Source organism: Zingiber officinale, chromosome 8B, assembly GCF_018446385.1.
Source record: "Zingiber officinale cultivar Zhangliang chromosome 8B, Zo_v1.1, whole genome shotgun sequence".
NCBI classification, from domain to species: domain Eukaryota; kingdom Viridiplantae; phylum Streptophyta; class Magnoliopsida; order Zingiberales; family Zingiberaceae; genus Zingiber; species Zingiber officinale.
This window is the reverse complement of record NC_056001.1, coordinates 107544808-107567586: the sequence shown is the minus strand read 5'-3', so window position 1 is coordinate 107567586 and position 22779 is coordinate 107544808. Positions and strand designations below refer to the sequence as shown.

At 38.9% G+C, this 22779-nt stretch overlaps 3 protein-coding genes across 6 annotated transcripts; 2 read left to right on the top strand and 1 right to left on the bottom strand.

The window, feature by feature from the left end:
- Nucleotides 1-10551: 10551 nt before the first annotated feature.
- Nucleotides 10552-11723, bottom strand: LOC122017180 (AP2/ERF and B3 domain-containing transcription factor RAV1-like). The gene has a single exon (XM_042574719.1). It carries the CDS (start codon nt 11488-11490, stop codon nt 10555-10557), a length of 936 nt encoding a protein of 311 aa, XP_042430653.1. The 5' UTR covers nt 11491-11723; the 3' UTR covers nt 10552-10554.
- Nucleotides 11724-12176: 453 nt separating this feature from the next.
- On the top strand, nt 12177-17754 carry LOC122016544 (senescence-associated protein OSA15, chloroplastic-like). 4 transcript variants are annotated; one of them, XM_042573878.1, is made up of 14 exons: nt 12454-12575; nt 12693-12739; nt 13523-13942; nt 14226-14363; nt 14677-14750; nt 14860-14936; nt 15014-15085; nt 15874-15981; nt 16171-16217; nt 16348-16471; nt 16548-16616; nt 16711-16814; nt 17208-17283; nt 17349-17754. In XM_042573878.1, exons 3-14 carry the CDS (start codon nt 13650-13652, stop codon nt 17514-17516), a joined length of 1350 nt encoding a protein of 449 aa, XP_042429812.1. In that variant the 5' UTR covers nt 12454-12575; nt 12693-12739; nt 13523-13649; the 3' UTR covers nt 17517-17754. The 4 variants fall into 4 exon arrangements, with proteins under 4 accessions (XP_042429813.1, XP_042429815.1, XP_042429811.1 ...); XM_042573879.1 differs by lacking the exons at nt 12454-12575; nt 12693-12739 and adding an exon at nt 12177-12271; XM_042573881.1 differs by lacking the exon at nt 12693-12739 and having other exon boundaries at nt 12420-12575; nt 15874-15942.
- A 2819-nt stretch (nt 17755-20573) lies between these two features.
- LOC122016650 lies at nt 20574-21947 on the top strand. The gene is made up of 2 exons (XM_042574022.1): nt 20574-21456; nt 21651-21947. Exons 1-2 carry the CDS (start codon nt 20728-20730, stop codon nt 21717-21719), a joined length of 798 nt encoding a protein of 265 aa, XP_042429956.1. The 5' UTR covers nt 20574-20727; the 3' UTR covers nt 21720-21947.
- The last annotated feature ends 832 nt before the right edge of the window (nt 21948-22779 follow it).

The following is a 22779-nucleotide window of genomic DNA, read 5'->3' as shown; positions in this document are numbered from 1 at the left end:
GACACCCCTAGATTAGGCTGCATCTTTCCATTTCGTCTGTAATGCTAAAATTTCAAAGTAGCTAACATGAAATCAGATTAAATAAAAGGTTCCTTTGCTTTGTCTCCAGGTGTTTCATTCAGTCATTTACAAAAAGGTGAAAGATCTCTAGATTGGTTCATAACGCATCTGTTCCGGCCAAATGGTCAAATCACCAATTAAATCCAACTCACGTGCTTCCCGGAGATTACTAGTGTCGATGAAAAAGAAGTCTTGAAACATATTTGAATAAAAGGTTTGTCTCTTAGGGATGAAACTGTAGATTAAAGTATTGTTATATAAAGTTTTGGAATTAAAACTCATACTTATGAGTATATCTTTCTTTATAATTTGATCATTTGTACTAATAGTTGGGATAGTCGTATGTAATTTACTTCTTCCGTATTAATTTAGAAATAGATTAGTAGAGGTGTTGGGGTAAACGAATCATCTTTTGTCATATATTTCAATAGAGGATTTGAAATATAAGGTATTGACGTCGAAACTCGGCATGTTCAAACATGTCTTCTTCCATGTCTTGCCTATCACGCCCTAGAGGAGTTCCTGCCAGAGAAAAAATCTGGCAAAATCTTCTCTGTACCGGTGACAATCTGAATGATATATATACATCCACAAACTATACATCAGCCCACACAGCTGGAATATATATATAGAACCACGCAGTTATATACAATAAACAGCTCACACGGCTGTACTAAAAACAATCACAGTGGAAAAACAAAACGAAAGAAAACCCATACAAACGAAAACAATAAAGACTACTAACCGGCTAGGCTTACACAACTACAAAAAAATAATTACAACTCCACATAGCAAAACCAAAAACAAAGTCAAATTTATACAACATCAAGTCCACCAAAAATATAAGACAAGTAAAGTAAAAGTAAAACCGGAAACAGTCCTCGGATGTGAAGTGGGACTGGCAGATAAGATACTCCAAGCGACACGACAATCTATGTGCTAACCTGAAAACAACAAGAAAAATAAGGGGTAGTGAGTATAACATACTCAGCGAATATTGACAGACATGCATAGTAAAATATAACTACTAGTAATAATCATGTAGTACAGTCTCCTGAATAATAACAGGCAATGCAAAACTGAACAACCGAAGAAGAACTGTACTCACCAGGGCCTCTTATCCTGACATAAGGGTGTGAACCTCACCAACAGTAGCAGGGTCATCAGACCAATATATAATGTCTCTTGTATGCATGTCAATCATATGCAACCACCAAAATGTAACATTTAAAAATGCAACAATCACAAGCAATAAATGCAATTCATGCATATGATGCAAATGGCATGGTTACCCCTGACGCTAGTCAGCCATCTCATACGCGATGGTGAGACTGAGTGGATATGGCTATGACAACTGTGCACTCTGCCATCACTACTCTTGAGTGACCAAATGGACAGGATGCTGTCGGGGTACACCTATCCTCCTACCCCAAACATAGTGGGGGAGCCAAAGCTCTCATCTCCCTGTATCATAGTCAAGAGGAGGGATCTCTGCCCGCTACCATGCTGTAGTCACACTACCCATGAGCGGACCAGCGGAGCCTTGACAGAGCAAACTGCACACACCCTACTTGATATACCACTAACCTATGAGTGGTTGTATGTGCAGATCATGTAACTGGCGATGTGATCAACAACAATGGAGTCGACAATCTCTCAGCATGCAATCATGCAAAATGGTGCATGACGCTAAAGCATGTAACTCCTGAAAATATCAACCTCCTCATAATGTGTACCAAAAGGAAAATCGAGTCCATAACAATGATCTAGGTACACATGCCAGATAGTAAACCTAGGTACACATGCCAAGTAATAAACCTAGGTACACATGTCAAGTAATAACACTAGGTACATATGTCAAGTATATCTAGTAATTAGACCTGTATCCGGTAATGCATTGTATGTTACTATGTAAGTACACAATGCAAGAATCAAGAGGACATAAGCAATAATGCAAAACAGACAGCAATAAGGGCATACTACGGATATCAAGTAGTCACATACCAAGGCATATATAAACATAATTATTACTACTAGATATAACCTACTACGTATATCAAAATGACAATATCAAAAGAGATAAGTCAAAGGTACCCGCCTCAAAAAGAAGGTTGTATCAGATAGATCCCACATCGAGACGTTTGTCTCGAATCAAAGTCCTGTAAATCATAACATACAGATTTAGATAATTACTTATAAGTTAAATAACTAAATCAAATCCCCTAACCTATTTACGATAACCTTAATCGAATACGATTACTGATTAACCACCTCAACTAGAGTTAAACTAGTTTCACCTAATTAAATTCATCATCTTCCTTATATTAGTTTAACTCCTTATTTATCAATATCTACTCATCCACTAATCTTTTTTTCTCTACTCCAATAACCAATCCATCGTTTAATTATCAAACTACTACATAATGAATCAAACCAATCCAACAAGTCACCCAAATTCGATCGTGCTATTGCTAACCCACGATTGGAGAAGTTTGATGTTGGAAATTGGTGGTCAGAGCTGGATGATGCTGCTAACCACCCAAACAGATACCCCAAATCAGATATCTAACATCTCAAACACCTGAACCTGCTACTAGGGTTAATTTGTTACCTCAACCCTCTCCGACAGTTACAGATCTGTCCCCCAGCTGCCACTATGCCCCAGGGATCATCGGAGGCCAGGATATTGATAGGGAGACAGTTTCTGGTGATCAGGAAGGGAGGAAAAACAGTGATCGCCAAGATTCTGCAGCCTTGAACCTACAATTAGTGAGCTGCTCGAATGAACACTGTGGTCGGCGATCAGGTATGGGATGGGGTCACCGCGTGTACGGATCTTCTTGTGGCCGAGAGAGTGGAGATCGACGGCTACACCTCAGATGGTGTCAAACAATCGGCGGCTTCAGCGGTGAGGGTTGCTGCACCCCGCAAGAAAGAGGTGACTTAGAGAAAGGAAAGAAGAAGCTTGGCCGGCGGTGGCATCGGGGTGCGTCCGTGCAGAGATGGCTGAGGAAGAAAGGGGGAAATCGGCGGATCGGGAGTCGGCGTCGTGATGGAATCTAAGGCACGACTCGGAGGGGTAAATGGCGACGCCTATGTTGTAGCGTCGGCCCACAACAGCCAATGGTTAAGAGGAACAGCTAGGGCACGAGGCCATTCGTCGATTGACGTCCGCGACACGTCAGGGAAGAAGATGGCACTCATGAGCTGGGGATCAGCGCAGACGATGAGAGAAGGGATGGTGGCTTCGCGCGAGTGAGAGAGATCGCAGGGGGGGGAGGAGGAAGAAATTGGGAGTAGATAAGAAAGAGGAAAGGGAAGAGGGCTCGGTGTCGCAAGGAGGAGAGGGAGATGTCGGGAGCAAGGAGAAGTCGGGAGAAGAGGAGAAAGAAATAGGAAATTAAACTTAGGTTTAGGTTTATAAACTTAGTTCAATTAATTTAATCAACTCCTTAAATTGGATATTATAACCAGACTTGTACTTAGCCTATAAATACATCCCCTTAAACTCATCATATGGGCTCCGAAAAATCCCCAGAAAATTTCTAAAAATTTCTAAAAAATTCCGTTAAGGTTATTCGTCTATTAACCTTATTATAGTATTATTATTTTGTTACGGTATTTTACATGGTCACTTGCACTAATGGCTAGTAGTCACGTATGATTTACCTCCTCCATGTTGGCATAGAGACGGGTTAGCGAGGACGTTGAGGGTGAGTGAATTGCCTTTTGCCACATATTTCAATAAAGGATTTGATTGGTGTTGGGAAGATTTCGACAGGTCACTCCAACATTCAAATTAAGATTTACTTGAGGTGGTATGTAGGAAGAAGAAGATGAAGATGGAGAAAGAGAAGATGACCTATTGCATGCTCCTCCATCTTTCTCATATAAGTCAGCCAAGGGGACCAAATTTGACAGTCGTTAGTTGTCTTGCCATTCACTAAGCACCACGTGTTTGGACTGAGATATCTAGGAGACCAGATTTAATAATCCTATAACTACCTCTCCGCTCATCCAGCGACATATGTTCTCGAGTATTTGCAAAGAAATAATTTTCAATGATAGGCCATGTAGAGTGTGGGCCTGATTTGAGAATGAGGGAATGAAAATTTGAAGTTGGTGTTGAGTAGCCGAGTAAACGAAGTTGGCGACTAAGGCCGAGATGAGACACCCGGATTTGAGAGTAAACTAGAAGTGGTGTCGCCGACTAGGGTCGAAACGTTAATGGTACCAGGATATGGGACAGAGACGGAAGAGGTGTCGGCGACTAGGGCCAAGATATAGATAATGTTGATGACTAAGGCAAAGCAAGACAAGTGATGCTAGGATCTGAAACTGAGCCGGAAGCGATATCGGCAAATGGGCTCGAGACATAGATGATGTCACCGATTGAGATCGAGCCAGGCAAGTAGTGTCATAATCTATGACTGAGGCGGAAGCAGTGTCAAGGTCGGGAGCTAAGACATGAAAAATGTCTAGATCTGAAGTCGGGACTGGATATATCAAGGTTGAGAACTGAGAACTGAGAATTGAGAATCGGAGGATGTCTAAATCGGAGGCTGAGACAAGAGCGATGATAACAACTAAGACTAAGATAAATATTAGAACAATGTCAGCAATTGAGCCTGAGACGAATATATATCAAGATCAGGATATGAAATAAGAGTCATTGTAGCTGACTTGTACCGTCATAATTAACCAAATTTGAACCTCTAGGATGAGCATAGTCGATTCAATTAATTCCAAGTCTCATCCGAATAAAGTCCAATTCCCTTTGTGTTATAGTTAATCTATTTATTGACTTTGACTGACGGATTAGCATAACTCTAAACTCTATAAAACACGTGGAAGTTACAGAATTCACCATCAGGATCGATCGAATTTGTTTTCTTCAAAAAGATCCTATTTGTTCTCTAACTTTCCAAATGGGATTTGTTCTTCAAAAAACATTCTTAGTCATAATACTACGATTAATTATGACTAAGAATGCTTATATTTCTAATGACGCCATTAATTGAAACTTATGATGCACGCGTACCATAGTCAAAGATGCTGACAAGGTCAACATATATGCAATTAAAATTAATTAACGTGCTAATTGCTTTATTTCCCCACGAGATCTGTGAAAAATTACGCTCTTGTTTTGCCAGACAACTTAGTTGCTTATAAATATATTTTAGTCTTAATTCCATTAAGTCATCTATGTTTTTTCCACATGCAATGTCAACCATCAACTCGATGAGTATATATATATATAATTTTTAACTTCTAGTTGTATAATATGAATCTGATATATTATTGGTATAATCTGTGTTTATCGATGTTTTCCTAGTCGTCCCGTGAGCAACTAAGAATCGGGCTCATGCAAATGCTTAGTTAGATAGCCGAATGTGTATGGCGATCCAAATACACCTTTAAAAATAAGGGTGTCTGAAATAAATCTCATCCGACCATCTAATCCAAATTGATCTGAAAAACATAATACTCAGGTTGAGAATTTTTAGATTTGGATGAGATTTGAGTTAGAGAATTTTCGGATTAAAAGTTTTTAGATCGAATTTGATTGATGCAGTTTGAATTTAGGGTTTGGTAGATTTTTTTAAAATTGTATAAAAATTTATTTTAAAATTTAAGTTATTTTTATATATATTAATATCAATATTAATTCGATAATAATATAGTATTGAGATAAAAATAAAAAATTATATAAAAATAATAAAAAAAAATATCATTTTGAATCGGATTATTCAAATTGGATTTGAATGGGTCGGGTTCGGATTCAGATTTAGGAGATTTAAATTGTATTCAGATTAGGATTGAGATTTTCAAAATAAAATTATAACATGATTCAAATTCGATGATCTAAATTAGCATCTGTATTTAAGAACATTATTTGATTATTAAATTGTACCCTCAGAGTAGGGATGGTTAAGATATAAGATGTTGCACTTGGCACTAGAGATGAGTATTTAGTTAATTCGGTATATAAATTAACCGAATTAATCAAAAATTGATTTAATGTTGATTAATCAAATCAAATCAAAGTTTTACTAAAATCGAATTAATCAAATTAAATTAAAAATAGATTATATAGGTTAACACAGAAATAACCGAATTTGTCTAAAAAATAATAAAAAAATTTATATCAAATTAATATCAAATTAACCGAATATTTATCTCTACTTAGCACATCTAAACATATTTTTCCCATATCTTAATCACATCATTTGATTATTTTCTTTCAGAATTCAATGCTCACTTAGTCTGTTTTATTAAATTAGGATTTGAATGACTTGTGCAAAGACATAATCAGGTCAATGTTAATTAATCACAAATACAAGTAATCGTGCATCGAGAAGCCATAAATTTAATGTTTATTCTTTCTGAAAACAAAATGAAAGGGAAGCCAGTTCAGAATTTGGATCGGTATAGACTATCAAATAAATCAAATGTTCTTAATAAAATTGATATTCGACTTAATAAAAATCTATGTATATTAGTTTAATATATATAAATTAATTAAATAAATAAATTTAAATAATTTAATAATTAAATAAATAAATTTAAATATATAGTTGAATTTGTTAACGTTCACAAACAATGATGAAGGATAACGTAAATCACATTTATTAATAAAATTTTTATTTACATGTTAAATAAATAAAAAATTAAAATAAATAGATAAATTTATATTATTAATAACTAATTAATTAAAAAATAAGTAAAAATATAAAAATTTTAAATAATCAAATAATCTTGAATTCGGAGTTTTTTTATGCGATGATAAAGTGAGACTCATTGAGTGCGGGTCAAGTGTGCAGATAACAACCAACGTGGAGGTCAAAATTAAGACGGTTAACGCTAGAGAACTAACGAGCTCACGAAAGATGGCCGAATGGAGGTCTATTGCAATTGTCAATCTGGCAAATGACTTGTTCGAGCGAAACGCCTGAATAGCCATGAACACTACGGCCAGAACATCAGATGTTTATCACGAAGTGGAGAAACACTAGGTGTAAAATACCGAAAAATGACGAATAATGATAAGGGAATTTTCCGAAATTTTTAGAAATTTTTCTGAAATTTTTTGGAGATCATATGACTCAGGTTACGGGGATAAAAACGGGGTCCGAGAAAGCCTGTTTAGGTTATCCTATTAAAATGAGGAAAAGTTGTATTTTTTCTTTTATTTTATTTTCATTCTCTTTTGTTTTTCTCCCTTTTCCCCGTGCCCTCACCCGACGCCTCCCCGACGTCGTCTCCCCTCATTCGCGCCTTCTCCTCTCTGCCCTAACCGCAAGCAACGGTTCCTTCTCCCCGAGTGTACAAAACGCCAAACCCGATTCTTCTTCCCGAGCCTCCTCACCTTCCTCCCGACTCCTCTCCACCCGATCCTCGCCTTCCTCGCGATTCCCCTCTTTGCGACCCGCGATTCTCTCTTCATCTTCTCGGCGTTGCCAACACGGGTCGATCTTGGAGAGTGGAGGAGGGAAGCCCTTCGAGTCTTCGGCCACAGGAAACCCCAGTGCCGACTCCCTATCCTCGCCGGCATTCGAACCGTCGCCTGTGCCCTAGCACCCTCTGCCCTAGCGTCGGCAACCAAGCCTTCTTCCCTTTGTGTTGCCACCGGCCACCGCAGCCGACGCCGACTTCACTGTGCGTTGCCATCCCATGCCCTAGTGCTACCTTGGTTCATCTCTTTTTCTCGGTTTCCTCATCCCCTCTGCCTAGGTTTGAAGCGTACACAGGTGGATTTCTGTTAACAGTGGTGTTTGGTGTTGAGGTAAGAAGTATGATATCTGATTTGGTAGTGTCGTGAGTTTAATTTGTAGTTGGAGGTTTGTGATTGTTTGTTTACCAGCCTTTGAAGCTTGGCCAGCACTGTTGACTTGGCGATCTACAGCGCCAGTTATTCTGTTTTGGGCAGGGAACCCCTTTGACCGTGAGCCATTAGTGACCATCTTGAATTTGGGTGAGTTTTTATGAATTAGTTTAATGACAGAATGAGGTTATTCTGGTTATGATTCGTTGTAGATGAACAATCCCACCTTGCTGCAACCACTGAATCCGGGCATCAACCATCTCTTGGCAGTGGATCAGTGATCACAGCTGTGAGATTGAGGACTTTGATTCGAGACGGTGTCTCGACGAGCGATCTATTTCGGATACGATCCTTCCGATTGGAGGCGGATACCTTGACTTATATTTGATAATGTCATGTTGATATGTTTAGTAGGTTATAGCCTTTAGTAATGATTATGTTCGTCTTTGCTTCAGTTGGTCACTACCCGATACATGTTACATGCTTGTTTGCTCACCTATTATGCATTTTATGTTAGTACCCACATGATTATATTTATGCTCATATAGTAGTGACATACCATGCTTTATTGTGCTCAGGATCTAGGTTTTTATACCCTACCTGACCTATGTACCTTAGGTCTTCAGATTTGACCATCGATACTACGGTACACATTATATATATATATGGATATTGTTATGCTGTTCATGATTTTGCCATGCTTAGTGTCATGCATTATCTCGCATGATTATATGTTGTGCGATAGTCAGCTCCATTATTGTTGAGCACATCGTCAGTTACATGGATCTGCACACACCACCACTCATGGGTTAGTGGTATATCAGGCAAGTGTGTGCAGTTCTGCTGTTAGGCTCCGTTGGTCCGGTGAGTCAGCGTGGTAGCCGGCAGACAATTCTGCTCTGTTAGGCTCCGCTGGTTTAGTGTAGCAGCGTGGTAGCCGACAGACGGTTAGACTTTGTTAGGCTCCGTTGGTCCGCTCATGGGTAGTGCGACGCAGCGTGGTAGCCGGCAGAGATTCCTCCCCGTCATCGTGTACCGGGAGATGAGAGCATTGGATAGGTGTACTCCGACAACATCCCGTCCACTCGGTCACTCATCAGGAGCAGTTATGGCAGAGTGCACAGTTGTCACATCCCTACCCACTCGGTCTCACCATTGTGTGTGAGATGGCTGACTGGCGTCAGGGGTGACCATGTCATTGGCATCATATGCATTTATGCATTTACTGATTGTGTTTGCTGCACTTATATGCTGCATTTGGATGGATGCATTTGTTTGACATGCATACAGGATTTATGATACTCTCGGTCTGACGACCTGACTATTCTGATAGGAGGCCCTGGTGAGTACAGTTCTCTTAGCCTTTTTTGTTGTGCATTTCTAGCTTTTGTCCAAGAGATTGTACTCCATAGTTATTACTATTTGTTATAGTTTACTATTCATATCAACTAGGTATCTGCTAAGTTGTTGAACTCACCCCGTGGACACTATCTTTTTCAAGTACCAGGTTGTTTACGGAGTCGCTTAGAGTATCCTGTCTGCCGGTTCCCACATCACATCAGAAGACTTATCGGTTTCATTTATGCTTTATTTTTTTTATATTAAGAGTACTTAGCATTGTATGTTCTGGTTTTGGCGTTGGAGAGTTGTTATGTGGTATTTTGTGTTGTTTGATGGTTGTGTAAGTCTAGCCGGCTAGCAATTTTGTATTTTGATTTGTATTTGGTTTTCTATCATTTTTCGCTGTGTTTTGGTTTTAGTTCAGCCGAGTGGGCTGCTACATATATAACTGCGTGGTTGTTTAGTTATTCTATCGTTATTATTCCGGCCGTGTTGGCCAAGGTATATGTGGCCCTGAGGGCATTGTATATATGTCTCAGATTGTCACCAGTACAAGGGAGATGTTGTCGAAATTTCTTCGGACAGGAACTCCCCCGAGGCGTGACACTAAGGCAACCAGAGCGCTGGTTCGGTCGGGGCAGAAACAATCAACCGGGCTAAAGGATTATGGAGAAGATTGGCTAAGGTCGACTGGGTGAGGATCCCCGGCTGAGCGCCTCCCCCGCTCGACCAAATAGTGGGATCCCTTTTATATCTCTTTGGGAGATAATGCCGTTGATAACGAGGCATGGTCAACAGGCGGATTGTACTACGAAAACTTCTACTGTCGCATCAGGGATTTGCATGCCCTGTTAAGGTATAATATTAGAAATATTTTCTTAACAGGCCCTTTCATAGGATAGTTAGGGAAGTGTGCCTGCGCCTTGAGGCACGCGCATGTCGTCCACTAGGGCGCTATATAAAGGAGGATCTATGCACCGGTGAAAGTACGCATTATTCACTATTCACGCTTATGTTTACTGTTGCTCTGCTTCCTTCTATTTTTCCGATAAATGACTTAAGAATTGAAGGGCCAACGTCAAGGACCTCTTCCCTAACTCGGTATTAACATTTGTTATATTATAGAGTAGAATGAAATCTATAAATGATCAATCCAAAAATCATATTTTCAGCTAATGTTCTTCATGATTTTCATGCAGAATCAGTTACCATTTAAATAAATCATTTTGATGACTTTTATTTTAAAATTGACTTGATTTAATTCGATTATCTTATCAAAAACATAGTAAAACTGAACTCAGCTTGGCCAGGGATTAATCGTGCAAACACTACAATACCTCTATGAATTGCTTCTTAGATATGTTGACCCCAAACAACCTCACCGCCGGAGTCTCCGCTCGACGGCCGCTCTGCCACATGACGTAGAGCTGATTCTCCGGCCCGGACCGCCAGAAGCTGACGACGTCCCCTGCTCTGAGCTGCTTCTCCTTCACGAACCGGCTCCAGCCCTTCGTCAGCACGTAGCTCTGGCTGCTGTGCCAGTAGGAGTACCTGAACCGCCACATCTTCCCGTCGGCGTCCTCTAAGTGCAGCAGCACCCCCTTGCCGCCGCTTCCGCCGTCGATTCTTAATGGGAAGTGCTTCTCCGCGTGCTGCTTGGGAATCACCAGCCGGTTCAGCTTCCCTACGTCGCTCGGCGTCACGATCTTCTCGAATAGCATCTCCCTGGGGGACGACGACTGCCGGCAGCCGCCGTCTGGGGTCTTCCTCTTCCCGAGCAGCGCCGCCCCGCGCCCGCGCTTGCACTGTTCCAGCTCGTCGAGATACGTGTGCTTGCGCAGCATGTCCACTATCTCGGCCTTCGAGTGGGCGCCGAGGAAGGACCGCGCCGCCTCCTCCTCCTCCTCCTCGGTCTCCGCCAGCGTCCCGAAGTTAGTAGCCGCCTCTCGGCCGCGGAAGCGCTGCGCGGCCACGTCGTAGGCCCGCGCCGCCTCGGCCTCTGTCTCGAACGTGCCGAGCCACACGCGCTGGTGCCTCTCGTAGATCTGCGCGCCCCACCGGCCGTTGGGCTGCGGGACCACGCCTTTGTACTTGGACGACTGGAGCTTCCTCGACTCCACCTCCATGCCTCCGCCTCCGCCACCGCCCCCTTCTTTCGGAACAAGGTCGAGCACCACGCTGCCCATTCTGTGCAGAGCGTCGACGCCGGCGATACAAAATCGCAGAGAGTCGATCGATGCCTCTTCGACCCAGCTTCCATCCATGGCTTGCGTTTGAGAATCGAAGAAGCTAGAAAGAAAGGTCGGATTGAATTCTGCAGGAGGGAGAGAGCGAGAGAAGTTGTGGCAGTTGAAACTTATAACTGTGGAGTTTCCAATTTTGTAGGGTAGATTCAGAGGAGGAGCTCCACTTGACTTTGATCTATATAATACTTTATTCAAAGGAAGTCCTTACTATATTTCTTATTTCGGGATGCTCAACTTGTACAGATCTAGTGTAGAAGACAAGTTGAATTGCGTGGGTTCCTCTTCCTCATGATTTGGACCTCAAGTTAAACTTTGTCAGAAATGGAAGACATTTCCTTCAACACGAATCCTTCAAGATTAAAGAGTTAATCTTATCAGCAACAACCATAAATTCTGTCTCTGTCTTGTCCCCGGAGCAGTTAAACTTGGTTGACTTCGCACTTCAATTTGCAGGAGATGAACAACCGTCTACTTTTTCAAAACAGGTGGAGGGCCTCCCTTATTATTCAGATTTTAAGAGAAAAGATTGGAAAAGAAGGTAAGAAGAGTTGACTATTGAATTAGAATTCGAAAGTCCAGTCAAGGTATGGGCTCGGAATTAAATAAGATAAATGTTTGTGAAGAAACAGTAAGGAAAGTGATGCTGAATCGAAATTATAATATTGTTTTTTAATGTCTGTCTGTCTGTTCGTTCTTGATTATTTGAGGATGAAAAACACAGGTCGACGGGGAAGAGAAGCTATGGCATGACTGGTTCTTATCACAATCCCTATCAGAGCATCATGGATGAGAGAATAACGTAAGAATCCATCTGGGCCTAGTTAATATATTCAAAATTCTCAGTTTCCACCTCGATGTTTCCTGAATTTTCACTTTGTTTAAGATATCCATACACCTTCTAAGGAGGGAGACTGATATATTTTCTAGTATGGAGGGTGATGTGTCAATTATTTTGGTGGCACGAGAGGTGCCGCATGCTTAATTTGTGGCTGCAGTAGCTTCCCCCCTTCGCTCTCCTCCCGCATTATTGCTGCCTTCTAGTTCTTGATCCTTCCTCCCTCCTCCTTCCTCCCTCTCCCCTCTCTCGACAGTTTACGCTTCTGGTGAGTTCTGATCCTTCCATTGCTCGTTTATCATTAACCAATTTTGGTCTATTTGCTTGGATGGAGATAACTGAACCTTTCGTGCTCCGGTTGCCTTCGTACTTGCTTCATTAGCAGAATTCTGAGGCTTCTTTATCGTTAGTTGTGTCAACTTTTACAGAAAGGTTTCGTCTTTGCTACTCTTGTGATGTTTTTTATGTTTCAGTTGCTTATTTTGTTTATAAAAAAAGGAAGAAAATTTTCTGGTGATTCTGCGTTCATTATGGAGACAATGCAACGTATCAGTTCTTTGCTTCTTTACTAATTTTTTTTGTTTGGTGGAGTGATGAAATTTACTTACACAAATTTTGAAGAATAAGGTTGAGACCAGGGCCAATCTGTTTAGGTATTGAATGGTAGAACACATTTCATCCAGTAACTTATCTTGGGGGGATGATGGTGAACAGTGAAGAGCTGGATAGATGAAAGTTTGAGCAACTTCTTTAATATTTTGTGGTTAGATGCACATTTGAATTAGAATTGTAAGAATAGACTCAAGATGTTTGATCATATGCTTGGGTTTTCATTTCAGATGAAAACAACTACAAACTAGGGTTAGGTGGAGCTGATTCCTTTCCAAAATAATTAGTCATTTGGAAGGGGATGTGTTTCTAACATAATGGACTACTGAACTTGTCTACGCGAGACTAATGGTCCTGGAGCATCTAAACTGCAACAGCGTCCTTGGGAGCTTACTTGTTTTATGTAATTCCAACTCATGATTGTTAGCATGTTGGCATGGAACTTGTGCCAAGCAGCTCCTTTTTCCTCAAGGAGAAGCTTGTGCTATGAGCAGATTATGATAATGTAGTATGTGCTTACATGTACTAATTTACATATTAACATGATTTTATACTCATACCATATAATCTGATAGAGATGCTCATATGGAACTTAACATTCTTCAGGTCAACAGCATGTGTGAAGGTTCAGCAACATATGCCTGAAAGCTTGCTGCAGAACATTGAAAACATTTTGACTCTCTGTTTAATTAATTCTTAATAAGTTGCATAGCTGTATCGACTAGTTGCAAATATGGCTGGCAAGATTTCTTGCAGAATGACAGTTACTGACCAAAGTGGATTTATCTCATTCTCAGACGTATCACATTATACCGGATCAACACCTTTGAGAAAGACCATTGGCTTTAAGAAACTATGTTATGGGGAATTTATGAGTGCTAGGTCCTGTTCATCCTATGAAGACTTTGGGTGCATGAGTCCATATGCTTATATATATCCCAGAGGCCACATGGTCATTCGTTGTTCCGCTAATACTAGTAGTAGTGAGGCCAAGAAATGCATAAGGAATTCTGAAGATCCTTCTAGGTATGGATGCTCCTTTTTCAGCATTTAATGTAGTTATGTCATTGGCTACATGCATTAGTTCAATCAACTGTAAATGGTAATTAAGAATCCAAATCATCTTTAAACTCTAATTGAAAGATTTCAGTACTGCCCATATTGCACAAATTTTCTTCGGAACCATGGGCCCAGATTTAATTTGCAGTTAAAGAGTCGTACATAGTCTTCATGCTAATTCTTTCTCCATTTTATTATTATACTTGTTTAAATTTTTCTTTTACCTTTTTTTATAAAAAAAATGGCACAGAGATCACTTTGAAGGTGGGCAAGATAAAGGATTCACTTGCCATGCTGGTTTAGGACTAGCTGAAGCTTGCAGATTTGTTTACAATGATGCAAAATATGTGAATGAAAGGGCGCGGAATGACATTATCTTACTTTCACGGTATCTAACTGTCTGCAACGAAATATTCATTGTTGTTATTCTGAGTGAAATGTGATCGGTATGGTATACTCTAGATTCTCTTCTTTTTTTTCTTTCATGTTTTTTTACAATTAAACTTCTTTTTCAGTCTCCAGTTTAATTAATTAGCTTGCTCATAACTAAATTGCTAATTCAAATGGTCATAGATGTATGGTCAGACTACATTTCTGTGCAACCTTTTGACTATGTCGCCATTTGTTTTGATATCATCTTTTCGCTTGTTTATTATTGTTTTGCTTTGGTGATATTTTTCCATGGAATTTTTATGCACTAGTGGCATAACAAGACTAAATGATCGGGCACGGCAAGATGCTGCTGTTCTTGGACTTGGATTTCTTAAGCTTGATGGTATAACATCTTCTTTAGTCTATACTTTATCTGAATATAACAGAGTTTTCACTTGTTCTTTAGAGTTCCTTCAATATTTTTGAGTGCTAACATTTATGTAATGTGGAAGCTCGTGCAAGGGAGGACACTGGGAAGATTGACATTGGTGTCAAGGAAAAGGCTGCTCGGTTGAAGCATTTAGCCACTGTATGTTTTCTAGCTTAGCTTTTCCAATTTTCAGCCAATTTTTTTTTTAATCTGCATGGCTTGATTTATTCGTGCAGATCTTGAAGGACAGGGCTAAATCTGATCTGAAGAGAGCAGCAGATCAGCATTGGAGTGATGGGGCCTTAGAGGTTTCTCTTTTTCTGTAGTATTTAATAGCAATTATTCAGTTTCTTTAGTCATGATTTTCTACCTTTTTCCTTCATTATTTATTGTAAAAACCATCATCAAATTTTATTTTGAGCAGTAAAGAAGATCATCTATATTCAATATTCTGGAATGAAGAATATTGTATTATTTCTCAATCTAAAAGGAAATTCCATTCAGAATGCAACTACAATGGCTTCATAAGAATGAAACAATCATTTGGCAAGTGTTTTGAACCAAACCAGATAAGTCAGATGTATTTCACAGCCATTTGTGATCTTTTTTGAATGTGAGGAATGGAAGGGTATTGAATCAGAGTGGAAGAGGAGGGAGGGAGAACACCACATGTAGGCAAAAAAAGAGCTGATGACCAGCCTTTATAATTTTATAAAACTTTTGGATGAATGATTACTGAATAAAATTTTAACAAGCTACCAAAGTGTTTGTTGAAATGTGCCACATACTCCATAGTAGATTGCATCCAAGGAATATATGAAAGAGTTTAGCTATGGTTGCTGAGCTAATATTCTGCTTGTTTTCTCATAATAATGCAAGTTAAATTATTGTCCAGAATATTATGTGTATATTGGATATCAAGTGTGGATTATAGTTTCTTTTATGAGTTAATGGAAGAAATCACATGACTGTGTGACTATGGAGTTTGTGGAAGTTGTTATTGATGACCATAACAATCCTGTTAAAGCTTCTTTTGATTTATTATTTTACATCTATAACTGCATAATTTTCTTCAAAACATTTTGATTTTGAGCAGGCCGACTTACGACGAGCTGACTTCATATTTAGACGCCGTGCTATGGAAGATGCATACATGGCATTGAAGGTAGAAGATGTACTGCTTTTTTTCCAACATCGTTGTGGTGTAAGTTTAATCACGTATATTACTTGCATAAGTGTCATATGGTTAACTAGTTTCAAAAACGGGAGTCAAGTTTATATCCCGTAAAATTTTTGAAATGATTATAATGTTCATTGTTCATTGTTTTGTTGTTTTACTATAATTCAGTACTCAAGCTGCTACCAATGTGAATAATCTGTCTCTCTTGTGCAGTTTATAAGAAACATTCATGACATGATGGCAAACAAATTGTACCAATTGTAAGTCATTCACCTCAATATCAAACTTTCTTACATGTAGTGGCTCCTGTTAAAATTGTTTCTTGCACGCTTTTGCGTTTATATGGCATTCATGATCAATCATTCATTTCGTTGAAACAATTCCTTGTAGTCCTTCAAATGAAAGGTCTTTCTCTCTCAAAGATAGAATGGGATTCATTACACTCGAAAAGAATGGGAAAGCTCTTGATCTATTTGCAGATGAGGTCACAACAGACCGTATGCAAGCCATTCAGGTGCTTTAATGTGCATACTTTTTTGTTCTATTTTTGTTTCTGAATGCTTCATTTCACATGTTATTGTTTGTTTTAGGAAGCTTATTGGACTATGGCATCTGCTTTATCTGAGGCTGATGGTATTGATTACACCGACCCTGAGGAGGTGCGTTCTTTAGTCGTTTTTTTAATCAACGAGATCTTTTGTTACTTTATGCACTAGGTTTCTTAATCTTCACTGCATTGCATGTCATCGGCAGCTTGAACTACTAGTTGCAACGCTTATCGATCTTGATGCAATGGATGGTAAAAGTAGTGTCTCCCTGTTGGCTGAGTGTTCTAGCTCCCCAGATGTTAATACAAGGTACATCTTTCTTTTCAATCCCTAAACTGAACCGATCAAACTAGTCAATGATTCTAGCACAAGTATTATGGCTATGAGAATTGTCATCTAACAATTTTCACTAGGATGTAACCATCTTACAACGATGAATCTCGAAGTTTCAATGCAGCTATTTGGTGATGCTAAAGCCAAATATCTAAATCCTTATCTATTCGTTGCGGTTTCTCATAAGTGTTCTTGGTGATATCATACTACTAGTTTTAGTGATGTATAGACACTTCTACTCAAATGACTAATCCAATTCGAGACTTCTGCTCCGTTTGAACTTGTTTAAACCAAGGAACCATGCAGTTTTCCCTTGATGCTATGCTGAACTGCCTTGCCCTTGGATTCACTTTTCGGTTATTCCCACAGGAAAGCTCTTGCGAACGCGTTGGCAACTGCTCCATCCATGTGGATTCTGGGTAATGCCGGCATGGGGGCACTGCAAGTATGTGAAAACTCATTGTGTTTTGCTGAAGAAGCAACAGGATGACTATTTGGTTCTTCATGCAGAGATTGGCACAGGACATCAACCCTGCTGTTGCTGCGGCTGCTTCCAAAGCTATTAATGAACTGAGGCAGCAGTGGAAGCTCGAAGAAGGTGACAGTCTACGGTTCGTGATGAATGAACTCTCTCAGGAAGAGAATGGAGAAGACGACGACGATGTCCAGGAAAACTAACAGCTAGCCGACTTTACAGGAGGATCCATGAGATCGGCAATCGAACGATGTTTGTAGATGGTATTATGATATAGATGCTTAATGGAACTGGAAAGTTGTTTGGGGGTTAATAAATTGCTTACCCCAGAAAATGTGGATAGATAAGGTTTATTCCTGAAGCATTTGGAGGATGTTCCAAATGAAACATGGGTTGCATATTTTCTACTCAAAATCAGGCATAAAGCATAGATGGAACTCATATATCTCAAGTGTCTACAATAGAAGGATAAATAATCAAATCCTCTAAAATTAATGTTATAGAAAGATTGTTTAAGCTAAGGATAAGCCTTTTCAAATCATTGCAAGTGAACAAAATCCTATTATTCTTTTGATATCCATATCTTGATGAATTAGATTTTGCATAACTTTTTTTAAAACTAATGTTACTCAAGATGACACATTTATTATGGATGCCAAACTAGAATTAATGTTTATGTATACTTTTTATAAAAGTTAAAGCATGTCCTTAAATGAGCCGCCAAGCTAGAATTGATTGGGGAACTTAACTCTAGTTAATTCTTAGTAGGCTACACCAATTTAACATAGTAAATAATAAACAACCAGAACTTAACTATTGTATATTCCTAATAGTAAAAATATAACAAGACAACAACATCACTAATACAAGAGCTAATATATTTTTTAAATACTTAATCTTTCAATGAAGTTTAAATTTTAGTTAGACATCAATGCTATTATATAATTTTTTATTTTATAATTCAGGTGTTCAAATTTTGCCTAATGAATTTAGGAGGTTAATGACTTTCTCTGAGGTTTGTTTACTAGATAAATTTTGAAGTGAAATTTATGTATACTTAGAAGCTGATTTCTAAAATATTTGTCCTATTAAAATTCAAATTTTAATTTTCTTATTTATTCTTCTAAGTACTTTACTACTATACTACTCATGTGGAAATATAAATACTATTATATAAAATACTGAATCAGATAATATCAAATTTGAGATAACCCTCTATAAATTTTTCATATAAGCCATTAGACAAAATGACTTGAGAATGAAAAATTCTATAGACAATTTACATGGAAGAGTTCATTATATATAAAATCATATTTCCTAATATTTTCATATTACGTAGCAAATGAATGGACTGTTAATCTATATGGTAACTATCTTGAGTGAAGATATTTATTTTGGTTAATCGTATATCCAATTTAATTAATTAATCTTGGAATGATAAATCTGGTCTCATAGAAATTTTTCATCAGTCATCATGATAAATTAAGAGTGTTCATAGTGGACGGTCCATCACTCAATATTTTTAGGTCAATCATCCATTAAGAGAAATTCATATGTTAATTCGTCAAGGCTGAGACTCAATCATTAGATATCTAAAAAATTGAAAATGTATCCTTTCACTCTATCATTGCCTTGGGGGCTTAAATAATAAAAATATTTTTGGAACAAAGGACGAAATTGTTATCTTAGTGGTCCTTCTAACTCACACTCTCTGAAAGGGAGTAAATTATCTGGGACATTTGTCCTAGTACAATGATTTTTTTTATGGGAGAGATCAAACATCTAACGAGATATTTTTATACTTATTAGAAATTGACCACAAAATTTATTAGAATAATTATCCATGAAATTACTAACTATATCAATCCGTGAGAACTTAAATGAAGATACTTGTTCTTAGTTCTTATCATCACATATTTAACCATGCTATTTTATTATAGATTGGACAAAAATCAAGAGGGCATCGTTTTTATTTGAATTGTGAAAAGTATCATTTATATTTTTTTTTATCAAAGGACCCTCTATCCTCCTTTTGTATTTTTTTTTTTTGAAACGGTCTTTATTTTTTATAATATTGTTGTAAGTACAAGATTGTTATACAATTATAACAATTACGATCCCACCGTTATTACGCAATTACACAATTATAAAATTATGATCTTATAGTTATTACAATAACTATTTATTAGAAACTGACATGTATTAATTAGAAATTAACTATTTATATTACAAGAACTCGTAGTTACTATAATAATATTAAAAATAATATAATTTTAAAAATAAAAATATATTTACATGGTATGTCTTTTGATAATAAATAAATAAAAAAAAAACGTCCGTTTGATTAAAATAAAAAATCTTTTTTTAATTTTTACCCTTATATTTCCCGCTCGTTACAAATTCAGCATGAGTATATATATTTCTTTAGACTTATTCAACCTACTAATACTAATAATAATAATAATAATAATAATAAAAAATATCTTTTCACATAATGTGAGCTCATGGTATAATAATAACTAGTGTGATCGTGCACACGCGTTACGTGTGTAATATAATAATATATAAATTATTTGAGTTTTTGAAAATCCGAATTGTTTAGATTTTCTAATGTACCCAGTATCCTTATAAATCAAGAATTAATTATTTGGATAAGATTCGTGCTAGAGAATCCCAACAACAAACTACCGGGTTTCCTTATGTAAAAAATTATTTTAATTTAATATTATACTTGTCTTATTAAAAAAACTAAGAAAAATATATTTTTTAACATCGGCCTAAAATATTTATAGAAGTTTCTTTGATCATAGTGTTGTCAATTCTAAGATATAGGACTAAAGATAACTATATTTTTTTATATAAAACAACCAGAGAAAATTAATGATGAAAAAAATTCATAATAATACGCTATAGCTGAATCTCGAACTCTAGATCACTGATTGTTTTGCTCGTGGAATTACTAATAAATCTTATAATTATTTTTATTGTAAATAGAAAAAAGGATATTAACATAAATACATTTTAGGTTTCACTAAAGTTAGTTAGTAAAAAGGGAGATTTTTAATAAAATAGTAAAATAATAAGATAATATTTATTATTATTATTAATTTATAAATTACTCTTTTTTTATTCTTTTATATATATATATATATATATATATATATATATATATATATATATATATATATATATATATATATATATATATATATATATATATATATATATATATTTTGTGTTGTAAGTAATTAAGGACCATGTCCGTCGCCCTTTCACCCGCCTCCACGCACTATTCTCACCCTCACGTTTGAAAACCCTTCCCCGGCCCCTTTTCCGCAGCGCCGGTTTCTGTCACCGGCGTTTCCCGGTTTCTGCCGGCGAAAGCCTGCGTCGGATCGATAAGGTCACATCCCCATGGTCACCTCTGCCGAAACATCTCCCCGTCCGCCGGATCCTGCACCGGTTCCGGCACCGGCAGCGAGGGAAGCCACGCCGCCTCGTCCTCAGGCGCCGGCTAGCCTGTTACCGACGCCCTCTCTCCCGATCTTAAAGTCATGGGGGAGCCGGCGGGTGCTCCCCTGTGTGAGTGTGAACGGAAAAGGTGAGATCGCCGGCGGCGGCCGACGGAAGACGGCCGAGCACGACGAGGAGAAAGCGGGGCGACGGAGGACTGTTGTGGAGGACGATGGAGGCGACGACGACCCCCGGATCGAGGAGGTCAGAGAGAAGCTGCTGCTTCACCTCCGAGAGGCGGCGGACCGCATGAACCTGGTTTCGTTTCTCCCCGTCGACGGGATAGGCGGAAGAGAGCCCGTCCCAGTGCCGGAACCAGCGGCGATCGCGGAGCATCCTACAGCCGACGCGTCGGGGGAGCCAGCGGCGCCGCGCTGGAACCTGAGGGCGCGACGCCGGGCGCCGAGGTCTCCGACGGGGAACCACCAGTACCTAACCGGGTCCCTGCCGGTAACAAGAGAGAACAAGGCGGTCCGGCTGAGGTCGGAGGACCAGGAGCAGCCGAAGCGGCTCAAGTTCTCGGTCTCGCTCACGAAAGAGGAGATCGATGAGGACCTCTACTCCATGACCGGGTCCAGGGCTCGCCGCCGACCACGGCGGCGACCGAGGGCGATCCAAAAGCAGCTCGATGTAAGTTTCCTCTCCCCACCACCTCCCCGATCTATCTACTCCCATCTGTTCGCGTTTTCGGATGCTTTTTTTCTCTCCTAGAAATCCCCAAATTTGATCGGTTTTCTTCGCTTCGTCGGTTGCCTTCTCCAATGAAACAACCATTTTCCTCGTCGGAGATTTGATTCCTCACGTCGATTTCCCTCTTTCTGCAGTCCTTATTCCCGGGCTCGTGGCTGTCGGAGATCACCGCCGACTCCTACAAGGTACCCGATGAGAAGTAGGTAAGTTCACCTTCCGGTGACGTGATGCATTTCGTCTGCAAAATCGCCCTTTTCCAGGTTCGGTTTTATTCTCTGCAAAAATCCGCGGTCCGCCGTCGATCTCTTCTTCGGATTCAATCGCCGCAACAAAAAAAGTTAGGTTTACAAGAAATTCCATTATTTCCCTTGAATATGAACTAGTTAATTTCCCTCAAATAGCTCTACTCTTTTATTTTGTTTGTCCTGTGTTCTTGCAACGATCTAATGCAACATTCCTCTTCGTTATTGATCAATGTAAAGTTTGCCGGGCGCTTCGATCGCCTTCCTTCTCCATGGCACAAAAATCTATTCTCCGCTTCCTAAATGGAAACTTTTCTCTGAAGCAGCAACAGGGGGCTCCTCCGCCGCCGGCGCCGCCGCGGCGATGCTGGGTCAACGCCGCTCCTCCTTCGTCCAACCGGCGCCGCCGCCGTCGCCGTTCCGCCGTCATGGTCTCCGGTCGTCCCTGACCTCACACCGATCTCATCACGTGTGATTAGCATCGCGTAGTAAATGCACTGTGCTTCGCAAGTTGCGGCATTAGAATAAACGTCGGGATTAAACGTGCATTAACGATCCCAAAGCGCAGATGACACGCAAAGAACCACGCAGAATTTCACTGTAGGCAAATTAAAGTTTCGCGATAAAATGAATGCCCGATCATACTCCCTTTCAATCCATTTTGCCAAAAAAAAAAATTGTTTATTTGTTTTTGGCTGACAAAATTGTATACAATTCAATACCATGATATATATATATACCTACCTATTTGATAAATAAATATAAAATATTATTTATCAATGTAGTAAAAAGGTCACATGATGAATGGGCAGCCATCCTATTTCAGACGTGAGGAATACATAGAATATTATTTATCAAGTTATTTGATGAATGGGCAGCAATTCTAATGGTCACATGTTAAACAAATAATAGATTGTTTATGTTTATTTATGCAAACATAAAACTACGTGAACAAGCATAGAAATATTTGTATATTTTTTAACAAAATAATTTTATATGTTTTAACACTAATTAAAATGAA